At 55.3% G+C, this 23590-nt stretch overlaps 1 protein-coding gene across 3 annotated transcripts in view; it reads right to left on the reverse strand.

Annotated features, from left to right (window-relative positions):
• The window catches only part of Rbp6 (RNA-binding protein 6), a 282622-nt gene that overhangs the window by 176167 nt on the left and 82865 nt on the right, over positions 1 to 23590 (reverse strand). For all 3 annotated transcript variants that reach the window (XM_025302182.1, XM_025302181.1, XM_011147257.3), the window contains one exon: positions 20227 to 20319. In XM_025302182.1, the coding sequence (XP_025157967.1) occupies positions 20227 to 20319 (93 nt within the window). The remainder of the gene's footprint in view (positions 1 to 20226; positions 20320 to 23590) is intronic.

Here is a 23590-nt window from a genome sequence, read left to right on the forward strand (position 1 = left end):
ATTAATCCACTTGCGTCGCGGCTCTAAATACGCAACTACCTTGAGAAATCGGAGACGTTCATCAACTGACAGTCAGCCTGTATCATCGCACATCATCGGCGAAAAGTGAATTATTCGTCGTATTATTCCGCGGTTGGTGATAATAAGTGAACGTCGTAGCTCGCGGAATATTCCGCGAGCTCGTGATAAGTGACAATCATTATGCGCGGATTATTCCGCTCGCGGATGGAAACGGCTTAATTTTCGCTCAATTCGATCGAGATCGATCGTAGGCACGCCGAATTGCCTGAGGATCTCCTGCCGTCCCGCACTCCGCGCCCTGCGCGTTCACTCTTGACGAAGGCGACGACGAAGGCGAAGATAAGAAAAGGGCAACATGAAAAATGAAAAAGGAATGCACGAGAGAGAGGGAGAGAGAAAGCGGCGATGATCGAGCGGCGCACGTGCCGGCGCGCGTACGGTCATTCCGCGAAAAACAATAGCACGCGACAGAGCAGCGCTCGGCGGCGTTCGACCGATGACTCGATCGATCGATCGATCGATCGAGCGGGCGAGCACGGGCCGGCCGCGGGGCAAATGGGCATTGTAAAAGCAGGCCGAGTTTCGCAAACGCGTGAATAATGGACACCCGTTTGATAAGGGAAGAAGCGCTCGCGTGAGTCCGCTCAATTCATCCGCTGGCCGGGCGGATGGTTGGAATGATAGAGGATACGAAGGAGAGAGAGAGAGAGAGAGAGAGAGAGAGAGAGAGGGGGGGGAGGGAGGAAGGCAGAGGGAAAGAGAGAAAGAGAGAGAGAGAGGGAATTCGCAGAGCGTCGAATTATTTATCGGCGAGAAGGTCGAAGCTAAATAAACGTCGGATTTCCACAGAGCTTATCCGCCGCATTGGCGATGCGCGGTCGCAATTCCTCGACTCATGAATCACCATTATCGCGGCCCTTGGAGCGTTATGGTCGCGGCGCGTCGCTCCTTCGAGATGAGGCTAATCGATTCTGGCAATATTACCAGCCGGGCTCGTCGCGTTGTCGGAGCTCTGTGCAACGACGTGACTCCATCGTCCTTTCCTCCCCCCCCCCCTCTCTCTCTCTCTCTCTCTCTCTTTCTTCGTCTTTTTCGTAGCGTCGCGATAATCGCGACCGCGCGTTCTCGTCAACGAAGATCCGTTCTTTCCGAGCGACGGTCGAGCGTAGTCTCGCTCGTCGGGCTCCTCGAGTTCGATTCCTTTTCTCGCGCGAAATCCGCCGCCGCGAGCAGTCGTTCTCTCGATTCCTCGCATCCTCCTCGGCGAATCTTCTGATCGAATTACACGGGGCCCCGACGTTACCGCCGCACGCGCGCGCAGCGCCAATTGTAGCGCCGGCGGCGCGGAAGCGTAAGTTCCAGCCGTTAGGAAATATTTATTTAGGAGCGCCGAGGGTCGGGCGAGGTGGCGTTTGTTGCATGGCGGGGCATTAACGGGGCACGCCAACGTGCCCGTGAAATGTACCCCTGACGTGGCCTAACCGAAATATATGAGCTCTTAAAAATGCATGCGTTCGCAACGGCGCGATGCAACTTCGACCTTTGCGCGCCCGGAGGCCGCCGCTGTCTGCGAATGAATTCTCGCGAGGCGTCCGCCGGCGTAACGCGAAGCGACTCACCCCCGTATATTTCCGGGCGGCGAGATGCGAGGCCCCGATAGAGGACCCCGTGAAAATTAACAGCGCGCGGCCCGCGCGAGAACGCTCCGGCAAACGCGAAGTCGTCCGAGAGAGAGTAGCTCGTCCGAGCGGCTCTTCGCTCCTCCGGGCGGAAGGGAAAAATCGTCCGCTTCGACCGACCGCGCTCGGACACTTGCAATCTTCTTACCGGAGAAGGCCGGATATGTACCGTCGGCCCCGTTTGTTTCCGCTCCTCCGTCCCGCCGCTCATAAACTTTTCACCGTTACCGCTGTTACCCTATGCATTCCGCGCGGTGAAGCACGAGGCATCCGGCCAAACGTAGAGAGAGAGAGAGAGAGAGAGAGAGAGAGCCCGCGACTAAGGGCGCTCCTCACTTCCGGCGGGACAGAAGTACGTTAGCGAGGCATTGGACCACGACTGATATCGGTGCCGTTGGAGAATTGTGCGCGACGGGGCGGAGGGGGGCTACAGGGCGGAAGGGGTAGGTGGGAAAGATTTTCCGAAATTTCCCGGGGGCCCAGTATCCGCGTCCCTTTCGCTCCGGGTACCAGCTTTTCCGCTAATATTTCATCGCGGCTGCGCCGGCCCCGGCCATCTTGCTTCCGGACCCGGGCGCGCCGGAAGCGACCGGATGTGCCGCGACAAAGCGTCGTTGCGGAAAAATCACGGGACTATGAAGCGTGGATAAATAGGGAAGAAACAGCCTGCCGCTAGTTCATCCCGAAACTATGGATGCGCCGACAGACAATTAACGTTCGTCCGATTGTGTCCGAATCGAGGCGAGAAGAGGAAAAATAGAGAAATAAAGAGAGAGAGAGAGAGAGAGAGAGGGGGGGGAATTCAGGTCTCTCCGGGCTCTATTATTCATGGAGAGATTCACCGCATATCGCGTTGCTCTTTCCACCAATCCCCGTGGAGATTCGGAAATACCGTTCAGGTCGCGAGAGCGAGGTTGCTCAACCGGGATGTTTCGCTTCTTCTTTCGGTAAATTTGGCCGGGTCAGGATTACGAGCACGTTGCCGTTTGCGCCGAGATGTTTTTATCTCGCCGATTCGCTCGCGCTGAGATGCGAATGCCAATTAAAAAAGGTACTTTCGGAAAACACGCGAAAATCGACGAGAATCGGCGGGCGAGAGAGCGAGAGAGAGAGAGAGAGAGAGAGAGAGAGAGCGGCAGGGAGATAAATTGGTAATACAGTATTAATTCCTCGGAAAGAACCCGCGCATTCCTCTATTTAGAGTTTAAATAAATGAAATCGCATCATCGAGCGTGTGCGCCGCCGGTTAAATAATTCAGCTGTTTATTGTGTGGCACCGCTTATTCGCCGGGAAATTGTCGTGCGCGCGATACCGCGACAGCGACGGCCGTAAAAGCATTATCGTTTGATGACTGACACCGTTCGGCTCCTGAGAATTGTCCCACTTTTCGCAACTGCCTCTCTCTCTCTCTCTCTCTCTCTCTCCGGAAAGCGAGCCTTCGAAATTTCATTCGACACACAACACTTTACAGACAGCAGCCGCTCGCGAGCACGCGCGCGCGCGGCGCCAACGCGAATTCCTATCGCGCCGGAGAGCGATACACCTGTCGCGCGCGCGCGCGCGCGTTTGACGCGCGCTGAGCGGCGCAATTTGCCCGTTTATCGTTCACATTCGCCGAGATATAACTCGTATAAATACCGCCTGGCAGTTATTTACGCTCGACAAGCGAAACACTCCGGACGGGCGGCGGCGCGAAATAGCGCGGGGAGAGGGAGCAGCTTTGTTTGCAGGCTGAAACTTAACCCGGCCGACGACTAATCTTAAGAAGATTCAACTGCGGGTTCGGTCGCGCGCTCAAAGGATCCCGCCGGCAGAAGCCTGCGGATCCCGGCGGACAAAATTGCAGGCTGCGTCGCGCCCATATATCCCAACACACACACACACACACACGTCAGCGAGATTAAACGACGTTTATCTCGCGTCGCTTGCGACAAGGATCATTATTAATAACGTTACCGCGCGCGCTCGCGCGCGATAGCGCAATATTTTCAGAAGGTGCTTCCCTCGCGCAACCGCCACCGCCCGCGCATTTTGACACCGCTCGAAAGCACCGAGCGGCGCGCTTTCTGGCCCCTTCGTGTATCTTAATAATTGTACTTGAAGCGGATGCGCCGAATTGCTCGTACGTGAAAAATTACCTCTTACAGAGATATTCGCGTCACGCTGTGAGCCGCTCGACGAAATCCTCACTGCCGCGATACCGTCGGAAGCGCAAATTTTTTTTTCCCCGAGCCCCGGGTCGCCGGGAGGAGGGGACCGGAAAGGTAAGGGGACGGCGATGGAAAAGTCGCAGAAAAGCGATAAAAGAAGTAAGAGATTTCGTGGAGAGGAGCGTTTCGCCGTGCGCCCCTTGCGCGCGAAATTAGAGGAAAGGGCCGCGACGAAATAGTCGACGAGGGGTCGCAAGGGTCGTCTCGTCGTGGTTTAAAATCAAATAAACGAATAGAGAGAGAGAGAGAGAGAGAGGAACAAGGACAGGCAGGGTGAACGGGAGGAAACCGTCGGCCAAGAAAATCAAAATTTCGTCATCCGCTCGTAATTCGAGGGGTGCCGCCCCGTGCTGCGAGGCCCTGCAGCCCTAGCCGCCCCCGCCCCCGAGGGCTGCGCCGGACTATTGGATTTTAACCTCATCTTCCGACGGTAGCTTCGATTTCGATCAACTAACGTCGCTACATTCCGAACGAAAACACTCGCCTGTCGAAGGCTGCTCCGCTCCGCTCCGCTCCGCGTAGCGCGTCGTCCCTCGAGCGCAAACTCTCGCGTGCACTCGTCTCGTCGGGAAGCACGAGCCATTTCCCGAAGTGGGTGTATTTTCCACGGCTATCTCGCGGCGAGTCGATTCGCTTTATCAAGCATTTCGAAATTGCCCCGATCACGCGCTCGCTCGTAGCGGCTTAATCTTCGCTCCGTCGAATTCTCGTCCTCGTAATCTCCGCGCTTGCAAGTAAACTTCGGGAAACGTCAGACGGCCGATTTGTTTTCAATTTTTTACAGTTATTTTTAATGTCAAAATATGAAGATATCTGTTATCATTTTTCAGCTTAAATTAATTTTTCTCAACTTTTTCGAAATTTCTCAAGTCTTTTGTTCATTTCTTATTCATTTTTTACCAGATTTTGGCGTTAAAATGAGCTTGTTGGCTGGACAGTGGAGCCGAAAGATTGCCCAATCGTCGAATGTAGCGTAAAACTGAACACTTTTTTAACAATGACGTCAGTCATATTAGATCCGCCATTTTGAATTTTACAAAATGGTTCTGATTCATAATCGGCGACATGTGTGTGCAAGCTTCAACAAATCAGATATATATGTTTTTAAGAAATATTATTTTAAATAATGCATAAAATAGTGTACTTGTGCAAAATTTCAAAAATTGATTTAAGCTGAAAATGATAACAGATTTCTTCATATTTTGACATAAAAAATAACTATAAAAAATTGAAGACAAATCGGCGTCTGACGTTCCCCGAGGTTTACTTGTTAGATCAGTCAAGGCAAACGAAGAAGCCTCGTCTCGCTTATCTCCCGTCTCTTTCTCTCCCCTCTCTCTCCCTCTCTCTCCCTCTCTCTCTCCCTTTCTCTCTTTCTCTCTCTCCTTTCTCGTCAACATCGCGAGTCTCCCGAAAGAAGGGATTCTTCCTTCCGATAGAGCCTCTCGTTTACACGTGACGCTGCTGCCGATGCGGCTGAGCGCGCGATTTGTTACTCGTATTCGTGCAAGGACGCGGCGGCCGAGTGTGCCTTCACGGATTGTCCCGCTCGCAGATTTATCCCGGGAACATAATTTTCCTTGTCACGAAACCATAAACATCCCGGGCCCGCGCCCATGCCTCGGCCAGGACTCGCCCCATAATCCGGGCGCCGTTCTAACGCGACCGCCGGCTTCTAGCGCCATTTAGATAAACTCGTAATCTAGACGCCGTTTCCCGGCGCTGAGATATTTCCCCGCGGGCGCCGCGGGGACTCTCGGCCGAATTCTGGCCGAGGGTGCGAGAATACCCTCGCGCCGGGCCGCATCGAATTTTAAATCGATCCGAGAACGATAAGCGCGCAAGCAAGCACGGAAGTATCAATCCGCCCGGAAAAAGGCGGCGCGAAAACGGCGTTCGCAAAAGACGCGAATAAATTCAGCTCTTGCGGAGAGTGAACGCTGTCCTGGGGAAGGATCGGCCGCTCGGCGGCGTGCTGGAGGAATTCGAACGATCGCTCATGATTGATGAGACCGTGATGATTTATGAGATGATTCGTCGAGATTTATCGACTTTACCGGCACGGCTGATGTTGAAATATCGTTATCGCGGCGACGTTAGATCAGAGCGATCAATACGGTGCAATCGTGTAATCATGTCGGGACTAAATTACATTTCTATTAAATCACGCGCGGAGACGCGATATACGGGCGCGCAAAGTCGAATGCCCGAGCAGAGGGAGAGAGAGAGAGAGAGAGAGAGAGAGACTCGCGCTTCAGCGATACACAACGCTGTTAGTCTCGTGTGTATCAAAGCGTAGCGGCATCGACTGCTTTAATTTTGATCTTCTTGGGCTTGGCACTGTGCCTCGCAGTCGGTAGTACTTCATGTACCGTACACAGTTTTACGACTGACAATGAGAAGCAGAAGGAAGTGGCAGTCATATGCTCACGCGCGAAGCATTTGTCTCGGCGTGTTCGAGCGGCGAAGCAACGGCGGTTCTACTCGGATATCCAGTGATAATCCCGAGCGCGTCGCGCGTTGCCGAGCATAATTTCGGCAAGAGCTCGTTTGCCTGTTTGTTTGTTTGTTTGTATGTTTGCTTTCTGGATCATTATTTCGAAACAACACTGCCAATTTCGAGCGCGAGCGCCTCGGCGCGCGGGGATGTAACGGACGAAGATGGGTCCGATTAAAGCGTGACTGTTACTACTTGAAATACGAACGGACGCGTCGAGTGGAAAAGGAGAGATCCTCTCCGCAGCTACGCTACGGCGCGGCGGGAGAAGCGGAGCCGTAGAGAATTATTTGCATAAACAAATTTCAGCGGGAACGACGGCGGATCTAACATGCCGGCGCGAGTCCGACGCCGACGTCGTTCTATCTATGCAGAGTAGCCCCGCAGAGTAGTTCCTCTCGCGAGCTGAGAGGAGGAACGCTCTCGCCGCCCTCGCCTGCGCCATCGTGATTTCCGGCTAATTAGATTAATTCAGGTGGATTATTTTCGACGAGTATGCAAATCCGCGGCGAGAGCGCGTGTAAAATTTGACGCGGAGTCGACGCAAGAAAGGCGTCTGATTGGAAGCGGATTAAACCATTTGATTTTTACCCTGCCCGCCGCTGCTCATTTGAATTTACAATTAATATCGATCCGGCCCCGTCCCCATCCACTCCGCCGCTATCTTCTCCTACCCGCCCCCGCTCACTCTCTTTCTCTCTCGTCCTCTCGCGCAGCAACAACAAGTATCGCCCGTGCAATTAAGTTATAATTACACCGAGTTGTTTGTACACCGATTTCCGTTGCCTCGTGGACGGTAACTTCCGCTCGAGGAAAAAAACAAAAAGAAAAACGGGGGGAGAGAGAGAGAGAGAGAGAGAGAGAGATAGAGAGAGAAAGAAGGACAGTGACGCCGCTTGAAAATCCGCGCCCCTCCGGCGGGCGCGGATTTCGAAACGATGCTTTTTTCCTCCGCGAAAACGCGATATCGATGGACCATCGAAACCGGATTAGGAGGAGGCCGCCGCGAACCGCGAGTCCGACGGACGGGATTTCGGAGCCGGTCGACGCTCGTAGTTGTACATCCCTTCTCGGAGAGGGGGAGGAGGCTCGGGGAAAAACGGCGGGCTGGCGAAACGCAGCGAGAACGCGCGTCCGGGCCAGACGGCCGAATGGGCAATCAACGATCGAATGCCTCATGGCGGACGAGCCATTATTCTCGTCCAATCGGCATTGCAACATGAAACAGCGGCAATTGCCCGATAAAATCATTATACGCCTCATTACTTGTCAGCTGCAAACGCGCTCGTTGTCTGCCTTTTAATTTACAGCCGACCGCGGCGGTCGCAATTTCACAGCGACGCGCCACTGCGCGCCCGCGTGCGCGTCCTCCTTCGTCCGGGCGAAACGGCGGCGGCGGCGGCGGCGGCGGCGGCGATGGCCGGGCGTGTGCATGCTCACTCGCGGAATAATTATCCGGCGGAAATGACTCGCGCTCGCGGCCGCACCGCGATGATACGCCGTCGCCGGCGGTCGGATACGCCGGTTCCCCTCCGCCACACCCCCGCCGTGCCCCGAGAGCGGCTGACGTTAATCGCTCGCGACGCGACGCGACGCGACGTCGGCGAGAAAGACAAGACCGTCATCCCTCGCGCTTTCGACACGCGCGTCGCCACCCATCGCGCGGAGGACGATCAACGAGATCGTCCTCCGCGCGTTCCTCGCGCGACCTCACGACCTCTCGCGCTACGTCGCTCCCGCCGACGGCCCGCCGCGGACACAATGCGGACATTCAGAGCCGTGGGCGGTAAAACGGCCGCGGCGCGATGGCCGCGCTCGTGACTACGGCGGCGCGCCGATAAAGCGCTGGTTAATTGCCGAATGAAATTAAACAGCAGTTAAACCCTCGAGTCTTGAGTAATTATAAGAAGTTATAAGATGCCTCCCCTGTAGTCCAACCGCGCCCTCCCCCCTCCCTCGTCGCTCCAGCACTTGACTCCGACCTCGCGACCCCTCTTCCCGGCTCGTGGCTCTCTCTCTCTCTCTCTCTCTCTCTCTCTCTCTCTGTCTGTCTGTCTCTCTGTCTCTCTCCTCCCGGCTCGCTCTCCTTCATCAACCCATTCTACCCTCCCGCCCGACCGCCCGCGCGACTCACCCTCCTACCTTGGCTCCCTCTTAAATGTACTATCCCCGGGGGCCGTTAGCTGCAATCAAAGTTAACCTGGAGTTATGGGGGAAAACTGCAGAACGGCAGTTAATGTTTAACGGGACTGTTAACTGCAGCCTCTCACCCCCGATTTCGCCTGTCCGTTCGCCCGCCCGCCGCACCCCCACGGCGCTCGCCCCTCGGCGCTCTGATCTTTAGTAGCGGCGGCCTATCGTTGCCCGGCGAATCTGACGATAAACAACAGCGAGACAGACACTCGGTCCGAGTCCGTGGTGAAAAGTCCGCGGGTCATAAACGCCGACGCGCGCGCGAGCGTGCAAACCCCCTCCCCCCCGGCCTCCCTCGCAACCGAACTCACCCCTTGGCCCTCGCGCCAGACCGTCGCTTTTCATCGCTCGCACGCTCGTACGGAAGGTGTGCGAAATGTCGGCTGTAAGCTCGTTATTGTCCGACGAATTGCGCGCGCTCGTCGGCGACGGCGATAAATACGGCCGTTTAATTTGTCACGCGCTCGACACGCGTTTTAAGTTCGCGGATGTCGACGCGGCCCGGCCGCGGCCGCAAAATGTTGAAATTCCCCGAAAAACGGGGCGCGTTTTCATCGTTTCGGTAACGCCGACGTTTCGACATTTGTCCCGCGCGCTCGCGCTCGCTTAAAACTTGATTAATTCCAGCAAAATACGAATCCTTTTAGCTCGAGTAATTCGACGGTAAATCAAGCGGACATTCCCGAAATATCGCGAGCGCGCGTAAAATCTTCCTCCGTGTGTTACTTCGATGACTTTCGGTCAGGACAATAATTACGGTAATTACGAGCGAGCGTACACGGACAAACGAGCGCGGCCTCGCCCCTCCCTTCCTCTCCTTTCTCTCTCTCTCTCTCTCTCTCTCACGCTTTCTTTCTCACCCTCGCTGCTATCCGCGCGCGCGCGCGCACGTGCGAGCGAGCGGACGAGCAGTTAACGTGGAAATAAGGGAACAAAACATGCGGGTTTAAAACGGCACGGTAGTGCAGCGCTCTAAAGCGGCACTTCGTCCGGAATTGTTCGCGTCTGTTCCACGCTCGGAAACGGCCGGGCAAATACTTGCGCAACACGAACCGCGTTGTCTGAGAATGTAAATGACCGCCGGTTTACGCTCCACTCAAGCTGGCCGCGCGCGCGCGCGAGCGAGCGAGCGAGCGAGAATATGCCGGTCGGATTTAAATCAATTCTAAACAGATTTCGCGAGAGACCCAGCGCGGCGAAATAATGCGCGCGATGAGAGAGCGCAACTCATTAGAACTCCGCAACGAACGTATAACGTAATTCCGAAATCAATAATTTCGTCGGAGACGCGAGCGATCGGAGGAGCGGCGGCAGCGTTAATCCTCGGCCGGCGTATCAAATCGGACGTGGCGTGGATTCCTCCGACGACTCTGTCCACCACTTTTTCCTTTTGTCCTTTTCTTTTTTTTTATTCATATTCGGTCGCTTTTTATTTCGTCCGTTTTTAAGCCGCGCGAACTAACGACAGAATGCAGATTGGGATCGACCCGGCGCTACGGGCGACAGAGACGGAACGACGACGGAAGCCGCATCGAGCCGCAAAGTAAACTCGCCCGTGAGAGAGAAAAAGAGTGAGAGAGAGAGAGAGAGAGAGAGAGAGAGAGAGGGGAAGAGGGCGGGAGGGAGAGAGATAGCCCAGGGAGAATTCTCTCTCCTCGATTTCAGCGCTGCGGCGCCCTTTTCATCAAAAATATATCGGACAGCCAACAATCACGCGTCGCCGCGCGGCTCTGTGTAACAATGCGTGCGTACGACGTATGAAAATTGACGCGCGCGCGGCAGCAACATATATAATAGAGCGAAAACTCGCGGGCTAAATAATCGCGATACGCGTACGGATAAAACGATAAGGGCCGTGAATGCGAGTTAATTATGATAATGCGCCACGGACAAATGAATAGTGGCATATTTACATTTACGTTAATTATCAAAATAACGAATCGCGCGCCGCGATCAACGTGACTAATGAGCTAAATCCTGGGGACTCCCGAAAAGAGATGCGATCGTAAATCGGTGTATCGCGATAATTAGGCGACGCCCCTCCCCCCTCCCCCCTCCCCCCCTCCACCGGCGATCCCGCTCCCGGAGAAAGAGTCGCGCGAGCGCGACTAAATCAGCGGGATATCGTCTGTTCAACATGGCTGGCCCAATACACTTCTCAACGGTACGCACATATTGATATTGCTGTCACACAACGCTCCGTATTCTCGCCGCGCGCGCGCGTAATATAGCCGCGCCAGTCGCCGAGCGCACAGCACCCCTCGTAGATCGCGATTACAAGCTGGCGTCTAAAAAGTAATCAATTCCGCTCGGCTAATTATACTTTTATTCTATTACATTTCTCCTCTCGATCTCCCCTCCTCCGCGCGCGCGCGCGTTTTTCTCCCCCCCGACTAACAGCTTTCTCGGCTTGTTTCCTCTCTCGAGATTGCCCGTCTTCTCTCTTTCTTCTCCTTGTTGTTTTTGCCGAGGTGAAATAATTGATGTTACAAATAATGAAGATACGCAAGACAATAGCGGCGATCGCGCGCCGCAGCCTCCGCCGGGCACTCGCGAAAAGTTTCCTACAATCCGAGTGGAAAACTAATAAAGTGCGATTTCTCTCGCCTCTCCCTTTCCTGCCTCTCGCCCTCTCTTTCTCTTTCTGCTGTCGTCTCGCTCGCGCACACAGACGCGTATATCCGGCACTTGTTTCCTCCACTCTTCTCCTCTCCACTCTCCCCCCCCCCCGCCGCGCACCACGTGACCCGTCTCTAACGCGCACACAGTTCTTTTTTTCTTTGCCTTCTCCGCCGGGTGCTCCAACGTGCTGCGCGCAGTCTGTTGGTGATTAGCGTGCTCATTACGCCCGACGCTAATGATGCCTGCATCGCCGGACAAAAGCTGCGCGCGTGTAGCAATCGCGCGACGTGCTTATCGGAGAGGGCGGGAGGGCGTCTCTTGAACCGAGATTTAGTCCTCGACGAAACCTCGACTTGCGCGCGCTTTTTCGCACCACTGTCGACATCGACCGTGTTATTATCATCATCATCATCGTCGTCGTCGTCGTCGTCGTCGTCGTCGTCGTTATTATTATTCTTATTGTTATATACATATCTGAAAAGAAGGGAGATCCCTCCACCGCGCGAAGGGGAGAGCGCGGCGCAGCGGCGGTAACGCGGGGGCGCCGAAGTTTGTCCCAAAAAGGGAACAATCGCTTTATCAGGCAGATCGAGGTTATCAAGACATTAATACGTTGTCATAATAGCGCATAATTTAGCGTCAATCTGTCACCGGTTAGATGCAAATGAGGTCACTCGCACATATAGACGGTAAACGCGGGGCAAGTTCTCTGGAGGTATAATGAATACTAATTACGAATGCGAATTGCGCGCGCCATGGGCGCGCCGGCTCGTGCGATGGCAACGTCGCCATAAATACGATATCACCGCGAGAGAATAATATATCCAACAAAATAATAAATTACATCGTCCGCGGAGCCAGCGCGCACGCGCGCTTATACTCGCGAGAATTTCGCGACTACCGCACCGCCATCACTACTGCTACTATATACCACCACCACTACCGGCGGCATAAAAATGCGCGCGCGGCACGATTTGTGGGCGACGTTAAACTTCTTCCCGTGACACGCGCATGATGTACGACTCGCCCGCGGAACGGAACGCGCGCCCGGCTGGCGAAGGGGATGCGGGGGTGCGCGCACACGTTGGTGCCGGGGAGAGGCCGAGAGAGAGAGAGAGAGAGAGAGAGAGAGAGAGAGCGTGATCTCTTTTTCAGAGAACGGGCGCAGGGGAAGGGATCTTATCCACGAAGCGTTCGCGTCGCCGGCACGGTCGTGCCAAAATACGGGAAAATTAATAAATTGCTCAAACTTAAGTCGAGGCCTCCCTCCTCGCCCTCTGTTCGCCCTGACCCTGCCAGCCCGCCTCCTCCGCCGGTCTCCCTAAGTGCCGGAATAAAGGACCCTCATAAATTTCATTCCGCACGCCCGAGCACCCTCGCCCGAGCGAGAACGCGAGAGCGCCGGTACCCTTCATCCCCGAAGAAGGAATGCTCCGCGAGCGAGCGAGCGAGCGAGCGAGCGAGCGAGCGGCGGCGTCGCGTCGAGCCCGTTGCCGCTATTCGAGCCTGAGAAATTTCGAAAGAAGAAGAAGCGGAATTACGCTCTCTCGACCCTTGTACTCCTCCCTCTCCCTCTCCCCCTCCTCCTCCTCCTCCTCCTTCTCCTCCTCGTTCCATCCGCTCTCCGACGCCACGACCTCACCGCGGCTTTCTCCCTTCCTGTCTCTCTCTCTCTCTCTCTCTCTCTCTCTCTCTCTCTCTCTCTCTCTCTCTCTCTCTCTCTCTCTCTCTCTCTCTCTCTCTCTCTCTCACTCTCGCTCGCTCGTTCGCTCACACGCTCTCTTTCGTCGTCACGGCGAAACGCCCGAGATATACGCTCGTCTGATAAGCGCCATAACGTGATATACGGCGGTTACGTCGCGACGACGGGAAAAAAGCGGCCGCGAAGTGCTGTTACGCGACCACCCCCGTCCCCAGCCGTTTCCGGGCGCGAGGCAAGCGCGCCGCAACTAATCCCCGGGTATTTCCGCGAGCTTAGGTGCGCTCTCGCGAGAATTTGTACCGCAAAAATCGAGTTCACGAAGTTCGCGCGACTCCGGCGACGAGAGCCGGCGAGAGACCGGCAGTCTGGAAATCCGCGACGACCATCATATATTCGGACCTTCGCGGATAGGCCAATGACTCGGCTCGTGGTTAGTTATCAATTCCGACCGATCCTGACGACACGTCCAAAGTGACACGCGCGAGTGACGGAGTGTTTGCGAGGGAAACACCTTGGAACTCTTATTCTTCAGTTGGCGATACCTACAAGCTGAACACCTGAGAGGAGTGTTGCTTACGTAGCAACACTTGTAGGGGTAGTGGTCAAGCGGAAACACCGCAAGAACAAGTCCTGCAGCTGCTGTGATTACTCACGCTGAGGTAGCTCCTGATAAATATGCAGGATATAAAGAGAGAAAGAGAAGAGACACGCGAGTACGTTCGTCCTGAGAGAGAGAGAGAGAGAGAGAGAGAGAGAGAGAGAGAGAGAGAGAGAGAGAGAGAGAGAGAGAGAGAGAGAGAGAGAGAGAGAGAGAGAGAGAGAGAGAGCCAAAGTTGGCCGGGTAAGCAGTCGAGTATTCATTCTGATGAAAAGCTCGCAAACAGTGGATCAAAGATTGCGCGAGAGATCCATACGACCGTGCAATTGCAGCAGGCGTTGCCATCAGACGGACGGAGGCAGGATCGAAGGACGTTGACATTTCACAGCGAGAGCGATCCTTCCGCGCGAATAATGGCCGGTGCGTTTCCAACCGGCCGGGATGAATAGGATCGGGATATATAAGGTCGAGAAAGGGGTACAATGGGCGCGACTGCGGCCTTATCAAAGAGCCTTAATTGCATTTTTATCGGGGATAAAAAATGAAGCATGAGTCCGACAGCGTAGTCGGCTATCAACGTGCCGGGCGCGCGGGTGCTTTCCCAGTTCGGGGATTGGTCGAACGATGGTGACGTCGACGGATATAGAATAGGTGGCGGCGGCGGCGGCGCGAGTGGCGCGCGCGCGCGCGAACGGCACGACGACGCGCGGGGGTTTTCAGGGGAATGAATAGCAACGTGAAACAAAAGCACCGGGTTACAAATGGCGTGTATTCGCGACGGCATTGTTTTAAATGGCTGTCAGACGCTCGGAATTTATCCCGTTTTGCTACGTGACAAGCGCCATTAAATTTATTTATTCAGCCACGCAGCCGCGCGGGCGCGCGCGCGCGCGCGCGGGGTCGCAGACGCAGGAGAGCTCCCAGAAGTCTCTGAGAGAACCCCCTACGCGCTCCCGAACCACCCACAGCCGACCGAACTACCACCCCCGCGGCGTCCTCGCGTGTTCTACAGGTGAAAACGAAACGACGAACGAATATTGGAAGCGCGCGCGCGCGCGCGCGCGCATGTGCGATTGCAAATGATGTATTGTAGACCGCGGTAATATTCTGCGCGAAAAGGAGCAAAACACCCGTTCAAACGCACGTGAATGTTATTTACCGTCGGCTGTCGGCGCGAGGCGCGAGCGCTGAAGTCGCGGTTTCGTGGCGGAACACCGCGCGTCGGATTACGAGCGAGTGTAATCGCACGAAAAGCGGCTAACTTTGTGAAATATAGCCGGCGCGTCGTCGAAGATAAATGGCGTCTCGCTCGCGCTCGAGAGAGGTGCGCGACGATTATTACCAACTGAACGTTGCCGCGTTCGGGTCACCTGGACCTCGGCATGTTCTCCTGCGCGGTGAGACGTCGAGACGAGACGAACTCGAGAGCAGCGGCTCGAGGATCGTGGAAGCTTCGGGAAGCTGCGCGACCGGTTAGTCCAGCCACAGTCGGCGCTCGATATCCGCGAGAGCGAGCAAACTTCATCATCGCGACGGGTCAACGCACGGAAGCGCGCCGTTCCCGCGAAAAATTGACTCCCCGGTGTGAGAATTAAAGGCGGCGCGGGTGAAGCGGAGCGCGACGAGCGAGCCAAGCCGAGCGGTTTTCCAAGGCTCGTATTAATTTTTAATTTCTTAATTTCAAGTCGACCGTTAAGTACAGCGTCAAAGAGGTCTAACGTTCCATCGGTAACCACCGGTCCCCCTTTCCCATCCCAGTCCTGGTCCCTTCATGCACCCTCGTTTCCGGCTCTTCGACTGCCGAAGGAGAAAGACCGGGCCGGAGGAAGGGGGCCGGTGCTCTAAGAGCGAGCGCAATTAAGCTCTCGCTCTCTTCGGGGATCCATTCATTTTTCAGGTAACGTCGCCGGACGGCCTCATCTAAGTTTTAAATCGCGTGCTGCCGGCGGTCTGCGATACGCGAACGGCCTTGGACGGGGGACGGCGAAGGGAGGCGCGGGCGCAGGGCTCGCTGCCAATTTATGTATATCGGGTCGAGATTTGCATTCATGGTAACTATTACACTCTGGACTCTTTCAAAATTCTAACGACGCCGGCGGCTTCCGCCGCCGGTATTTGTTAACGCGCATTGATATGCGTGGCCCTGCCTGTAATAGACGGCGGAGAAACCGCCGCTCTTCGTTACGTTAATCCGGCCGCGATAACGTCCGCTGGCTCGCCGAGGGTTGTCGCGGGATGGGTTATAGGCGGAGGTAAAACGAGGCGAGCGAAAGAGCGGGGCGGTGAAGGACGATGGAAAAAAATTTCACAAGCGAATATCACAAGCGGTTGTGTTCGTTGTTGAGAGTCGCGTTACGCTGGGAACACGAAGAGATCCGAAATTATCGCGCGCGCGCGCGCGCGCGGCTATCCGCTCTTTCCAAAATGTTTTATCTGGAGGACTCTCGACTTTGCCCGAGGAATCGCCTCCCTCTGCAAACTTTATTCAACTCAAACCGTGGAAAATTGCCGCATTCGGTATTACCGAGACAGAGAGAAAGAGAATCACTTTCCCCGTCTCGGCGAGTAAATAAGCAAGCGACCACGTTGAAGAGCTATTTTAGCCGGACAGTGTTTCCACACACACACACACACACACACACAATGTAACGTGACTGAAAAGTATCCGTCATGGGCTGATTCGACGGGCTCGTCTCGCGAGCGATACGCGAAGCGAAATTAAAACATTTCGCCGACGTTGTACCCAGAGAGAGAGAGAGAGATAACGTAAAGTGTATGCGGGAAATATGTCGCGCCGAACGCTTCGGCCGTTGTACGGGCGCCGTACAGGTGTTTGTCGGAATGAAATGGTCGTCCCTGAAAAGTTTCATAAACCGGAACGCGATGAGTATATAACGCATTTCCCGGCAATGCCATTAGCTTTATCAGCCGCTCGGCGGTCTGGCTATTTCGTCGACAGAGATCTCCCGCTTCCGCTACCTTTCTCCCTCGTGCTTTCGCGCGGAGCACAAGTGGAATCAGATACGTATCAGCTAGATGGAGCATCGAGCTGACCTGGTGAGAGAGACAGAGAGACAAAAAGAGACAGACAGACAGACAGAGAGAGAGACAGAGAGAGACAGAAAGAGAGAGAGAGAGAGAGAGAGAGAGAGAAGCCGGCGAGCGATAGACGTTTACAACGGGGCTAGCCTCGTCGCTCGCGCATGTGTTTACGTTCCGGGCACGAAACATGTTCTGTTCATGGATACCAGCGACCACGAAACCCGTGCAGCAGCGCGGCGCAGTTGTCCCGTGCCGCTGGTCCCGTGACCGAGGGCAAAAGCGCTCTCGGGGCTTTGCCGGCTCTCAAAGATACAAGAACGTCAATTTGTCGCGCGCGCGCGCGCGGACCGCCCGACAGGATCTCGCCGATAAAGTACGCGCAATAACGGTAGGCAAATATGAAACGGCCGAGGCGCGAGTGCGCCCGACGAAGACCGAAGCGTTTGCCCGGCCGCGCATATACACACACACACACACACACACATACGCGCGCGCGCGCGCGTAAGGAAACACATCCCGATTACTCTGCGAATGGCGCGACTCCAAATTTCCAACCCTTCGCTTTTGTTCGGCCCGTTAGTCGTCCGGTGCGCGAATATAGCGCGATCGTGTACGCTGTGCTCTCTTCCCTCCCTCCCCCTGCCCCTAGTCGCTCGTAGTGTGCGCACATGTGGGCGTACGACACGGACGTGTAACGCGGCCACGTGTGCGCCACCGTACGTAGGAGTCGAACTCCGAAATGGCGTCATGTACGTCCGCCAGCCAGCCAGCCAGCCAGCTAACGCGCGCGTGCACGTCCGATGGTATCTCCGATGTGGGTCACACACATGGACACACGCGAGGCGAAGTCGAGCCGCTACGAGCCGGAAACTCTGCATTCAAAGCCGGACGGGGGACTCCGAACGGTGAACGGGGGCATGGGCAGAAAGAGAGAGAGAGAGAGAAGAGGGTGGGATTAGAGGGGGTGGCGGGGTGGAGTTAGGCCGGAGATAGCGGCCAGGCTCTCTGATATCTCAAGTCCATTTCTGGCCCATGCCACGAGCCACGGACAAACATCGCGCGCGCGCCCCGACTTCCTTTTCTTCTTCCTCCCCACTTGCGCCACCCCCCGTCGTCATCCGACCGTTCGACCGACCGAGCGACCCCGCCGCCGCCGCCGCCGCCGCCGTAGTCGACCCTCTGGAACTACATCGTGTCACCTGACGGAGCCGGGCGTATATCCTCCGGCGGCTGGAAGCCGTTCCCCCCTCCCCCTCCCCCGGCCCCGGAGCAAGTTTTCCAATAAATTTCTATGTCCGCCGGCTGTGCATCTGCAACGGACGACCGGGATCGCCTTATTATGCGGCCATTCGGCGCCGCCGAATTTCCCCCCCCGATATCTCGACTGCCGGCCTGTCGATGGATGATAAGCGTCGCCATCGGTTCCTCGGCCTCGCCGCCGCCGCCGCCGGGCACGAGCACGTTCGAGAGCACGTCTGATCGTGACAAGGAAGCCCGCTCTCGCCGTAATGGAAACGCGCTATCGCGATTTTCATGCGCGGTACGCGTGTTTTTATTGCGCGCCGTCGACCCGGGACGAATCTGGCTGCTAGCTGATGGCGAGTCTCTCGGGGAACAGCGAACTCGCTAACTTGGAAAACTCGCACCCGGGTGCACACGCACTCGAGAGAGGGTGATGGAGCGTGGCCTCTATCTCACTCTCCCTCGTCTGAGAGACCGAGAGACTGGCACTGCCAGTCTCGCGTTGCTAATTCGGCTGCGAGCTGCGACAGCCCCGCCGGCGGAGCCAGGGCGAATTCATTTGCATCGAAGAACGCGCCCTTTTCGTCCCGTGGAATCATCGTGGAAACGCGCCGAGACGGTGAAAGAAGGAAGGACGGATAGAAGGAAGCACGACGCGAATCCCGGAATATCGCGCTGGCGGTTAATCGAAGTGCTCTGGCTCTCCGACGAGGCGGCCGCTAATTTTACGATATAGCTCGACCCGACCCGGCAACGAGATAGCCGAAAACTTGCCGCTAAATAACTGTTATTTCGCCCCGGCCATTCATTTATTATCGCCGCCTCGTGAAAAGCCATTCGGAGCAAGCGTGCCGAATTGCAATTGGAATCGAAGATCGTGCGCGTGCGCGAGCGCGCCGAACTCGACCGCTGCTTCCAATCGAACTCGACGAGTCGAGGTCGTCACGGTCGTTATCGACACGCCGGACTCGGAAGAAGTTCGCGCAATAACGCGTCCTCAAGCTCTCCCTGGGGAACTAGGGACTAATTAGCCGAAATTCTTGCCTCAGGTGGCCCAGCAGAGCCGGCAGTCCCTAATCACTCGATCCGCCGTTTGGAACGTCGACGCGAACGTCGACCCGGATTCCTTCTCCCTCTCTCTTTCTCTTTGTCTCTCTCTCTCTCTCTCTCTCTCTCTCTCTCTCTCTTTATTTCTTTCTCTCTCTCGGTTTTCCAAACGGATTTTGCGGTGGCTGAAGTAGCAGAGCGGCCCCGAGCTGCCGGGAGATACGGCGAAGCATCGATCAACAATTTAACGACATGAAACGAGTCGCTCGTAACAACGTCGAGTTGTCTCAGCGTTGGCCCGAGATTCTCTCGTATTTTGACGTTAGGACGCGCGCGCGGAGAGAGACGAAGTAGCAAGACGATGTCTTCTCTCCCGCGGACTCTCGGTCGTCATTTTTTTAAATTGGAAAGTTGCAACTCACGAGAGATTCGGTGTGTGTGTGTGTGTGTGTGTGTGTAGTCGCTGGTGTATGTACTACGCGCGGAGAGAATAATCTGCAATTTATGAAGGGTCGAATGCACGACGGTGAGGGGGAGGGGGTTAAACGCGCGATTTTGCGTGATGACGTTAACGAAGGCTGACTTTCCGTAATCCGCGAGAGCGAGTTAGTCCGGGGCGGCAGAGTGAATGAGATCATTCGCACGTGGATAATATTATGTCACGCATTTTGAAACAATCCAAATAGCGATACCCCCACCCCGATATCACCGTTATGAGCCATAACGATCAAAATTCATGGGAACTGCAGCGAGGCAGAATTGTCGTCGCGCGCCGTTGACGTCGTGTAAATGGAAATGAGTGCACTTGTTCGTCCAAAAATCAATAGCGTTCCGCGCGAAATGGCCAATAAAATATGCAAAAGTACTAAACAATGTAAATCCCATGAATCACAGTCGTCGGACGGTGCCGCTCGCGATTTTGCGACGCGAGAGGAAATGGTGAGGATGTGCGATACATCGATAATGTAACCGGCTGAAATGATGGTCAATGATACCGTTCTCGTTGCCCGCCCCGACCCGCGATGAATAACGGCGCGTAAATTTTGCGAATTCGATATCGCGCCGAAACGAAAAGGGGGGGAAAAAAAGAGAGAAGAGCAAGTCCCTCCGAACTTTCGATCTTCCGATATTTTTCCAACGGACCGCGCCGAGCACGTCTGAAACTCCCGCCGGCGCGGCGGGACTCTCTCCGCGTCGCGCGTTCCGTTGCATTCGCACTTTTGTCGCGACGCAACGAGTATAGACCCGGTCGCTCACTCGATTGTCCAATCACTTTGCGGACGGGAATTAAAAGTACGGTAATAACAGTCTCGCGATAGCGGTAACGCCGCGATGGTGGCGTCTCTCGTAGCGCAGCTCGTCTCGTACTCACCGGGCCGAATTGCTCGAAGTAATTTTTGACGTCCTCCAGCGTCGTCGGCGCCGATAATCCCCCGACGAATATCTTCTTTGTTCTCGTCACCATCTGCACAACAGAAAAGAGAAGGGCCGCTCGTTAAAATGCGTCGCATAGTTAAGTCGCGCGCGCGTGATCACGAGTCCGTCTGTCCGCCATTGTTGGCCATTGTGACTCCGTGATAACTGCCTTTCCGATTAGTTGACACGGCATTAGCCGACATTAAGAGCCGCTCGCGAGCTCTGCAAAGAAGCACCGTGAACAACGGGACGACTAATAACGTTTCAGGCGGGAGGGGTCGCAAGAAGTAGGAGTAGGGGAGAGGGGGAGCAGCGGGAAATAAAATTTCCGCCGCGGCACGATCGTGTCCCAGCGAGAGAGACAGATAAGAAATTCATCAAATATGGATGGTTTGTGTCTGGATGTGCCGCCGCGACATTTCCAGCCAGCCAGCCAGAGACGGCAGTCGTCCTCTCTCTCTCTCTCTCTCTCTCCGTCCGGGCGACACGGGCTTGCTTTCCTTGCTCTCCTAGCCTCTCGTGTTTCCCTACCTGTCTGCTTATCGACGGCCGGGCCGTAAATAATCGACGCGGCTGCATTATTTAACGGGCGCAACTTACGCTCCGGCATAACGTGTCAATAGATAAACACTGACCGGCAGCTCGTCCGCAGCCGCAAGCGATGCTCGCTTCTATGAAATTCAGCGCAACGGCCTACGCGATTTCCTCCTCCCCTCCTTTTGGAAGCCGGCGATAGGGCGATGACGCTTTAAAGGGTGGAACGGCTGTGAAGCGCGAGCGCTAAAGGTCACGGTCAAGACCGGAAGAAACGTTAGCGGGGGATTGTCGCGGATTCTCCGCGAGAGTGCACGCGCGCGCGCGCGCGCCTGCAAGGTTCATAACTCTTCAAGGTTGTGTTCGCCAGCCGAGTCGCTTGACATCGGGGAGCCTTATATCGGATTAGCGGTTACGAGGCACGTGCGAGCCTTCGACGACGTCTTCGATCTCCGATATTTGCCGCGGCTGCCGTCGCCTGCGTTAGATATCGAACGTCAGAGCTTCTCGCCGTTGCCCACTGCATCAACTTGCGGATATCAATGCAGCGTGGATAATGTAATCGACGAATTGGAGCGTGGCGGGCGTGCAATCGCAACTGCCTGGATCAGCGGCCGAGAAGAAGCGCGTCCGATGATGCCGGCAATGGCGGCACTCGCGACGCGCACTCGTCTAAGCGCCGCTGACGATCTCGAGGGCGCGGGGGGCGCCGAAACGTTCGCGAATTGTCCCGTGAAATTTGCCCTCCGGAATCAGCGCGCTTGATGTCGTCGACGGAGATTCGAATTTTGCGCGAAGGGTGTCTCTCGCGCGCGCGCGCGCGCGTCGGGCGAATCTCTCTCTCTCTCTCTCTCTCTCTCTCTCTCTCTCTCTCTCTCTCTCTCTCTCTCTCTCTCTCTCTCTCTCTTGAATTGTGGAGAACCGCGGGGGAGTCGAATTTGCACGATTGTACTCGTGATAAATGAATATGAAGGGAGGGGGTGGGATTTATTACGGCGGCGGGATCCGGTCAAAGCGACGCCGAGAAACAATGGCGAGGGTGAGTGAGCGAAACGCCGATCGTTAGTAGCCGGATAAACATTGCGCGCGGAGGAGAGGTGTTCAGCCGATAAAGGGCGATTCGTCGATCCCGCCGTGAAACCAGCCACCTCGGCGAGGTAGATTAATATGGAAAGCTTAAGGCGGCTGAAAGGAGGAGACTCCGAAGGAGAGAAGACCGATACTTGTAATAGTCTTGAAATCTTGATAATACAATCGCATTGTAATAAAGCTGCGGGCGGGCGGACAGGCGGGGGACGACCCGGGAGAATGAAAGGCAGGAGTCGAACATTTTACGGGCGGAAGCTCCATGCTGAGAAAAGGGAAGCTCGATCGGGCTGGCTAGGGGAAGGGGGGGAGATGAAGCGCGGCGGAAAGGGCGGAAGAGGTAAACTCTGGCAATTTCAGTGATGGCTGGGCTTAGACATCTCTATATCCGGTGAGTAACGCAAACCTCTCCCCTGCGAGGACGCGCGAGTCCTTCCTTCCACCCTGTGCTGCTCTGAACGCCGATCCCTACCTTCTCCTCCTCCTCCTCCTCCGCTTCCTCTTGCTTTTCCTAACCCTTCTTCAATCCCGCCATGCAAACTCGCCGCGTTCGTCCTTCGTTTCGGCGCGTTTCTGCAGAGGGGGTGGATCTCGCGCAAAGTGGGTTAATCAGCGAAGTGTATAAAGTCCCGGGGATAAAAATAAAATGGCGGGATCTCGAAAATTAAATAAACGACTCGCCCCGATTTCGTCGACGGCAAGCTCGTCGTAAGGAGAAGATGGGGCGTAGGAAAGATGAGAGGGGGGGGGGAGGGAAGAGAGAAAAAAGAAAGGAGGAGAACACTCGAGGATAAAGAAGGATGGTTGCTGTGGACGGACAGGTTGAGGAGGAGGGAAGGGGAGGGGTGGGCGAGAGAAGAAGGCGAACCTAAACTAAAGAGGCCACTTATTCGAATGAAGCTGCTGCAGCTTCCCCACCTCCCCCCTTCGCTGCCGAAAGCGGGAATTTGACTTTCCTCCGCCGTTCTCCAACGACAAACTAGATCCAGTCCGACATTTTTTCTCCATTTTCCTCCTTTTTTGCGTACGCGCGCGCGTTGGGCGCGCGTTGGGCACCACCGCGTAATGAGCGCACAGTCGAGCGAAAACTGAAGATACTTTAGCCCCGTTTCCCGCCTGCTCTCGATAGCGTCCGACTCGCTGAAAATAGTTCGTTCCGGGATAATCATGAGCGGGCTGAAATGTTTTTCAAGCTACGAAAGCGAGGAGGAAATGGGGCGGCGGCATAAGGTACAGTGCGTGACACAGGCGACACTTTTGCTGGAAATAACTTTCTCGTTTTAGATATAGATCGGAATGGCCTCTGAACGCATTCGGTATTCGTCGAACGTAGCAAATTCAATTAGCCCTACAATCGCGGGGCACATAACGAGCGCATTGTCGCGCAAATTGGCCTCGCTTCAGCCGCGTCTTGCGGCGGTCGTCGGCAAGTGTCGTGACTTCGGATTATCCGAGTCGAAATTTCGTCGTTCTACGTTAACCCTGCGATCTCATCGAACTTGAAATCGAATGGAGGATTCCGGTAACATTGCGCATCGGCCTGCATTCGATATGCTTCAAACGGTTATGCGATTCATGCCGCGGCTCAAAAAGAGTAGCATTCGCTTCAGAATTATTTAATTGTATCTTTTATTTTATTCGGTTATCTCGATACTCCGACCACAATGAATCTTTTCCTGACTTTAAAAAGTACAACGTAT

This window comes from Harpegnathos saltator, unplaced genomic scaffold (assembly GCF_003227715.2).
Source record: "Harpegnathos saltator strain DR-91 unplaced genomic scaffold, Hsal_v8.6 scaffold47, whole genome shotgun sequence".
Lineage (NCBI taxonomy): Eukaryota > Metazoa > Arthropoda > Insecta > Hymenoptera > Formicidae > Harpegnathos > Harpegnathos saltator.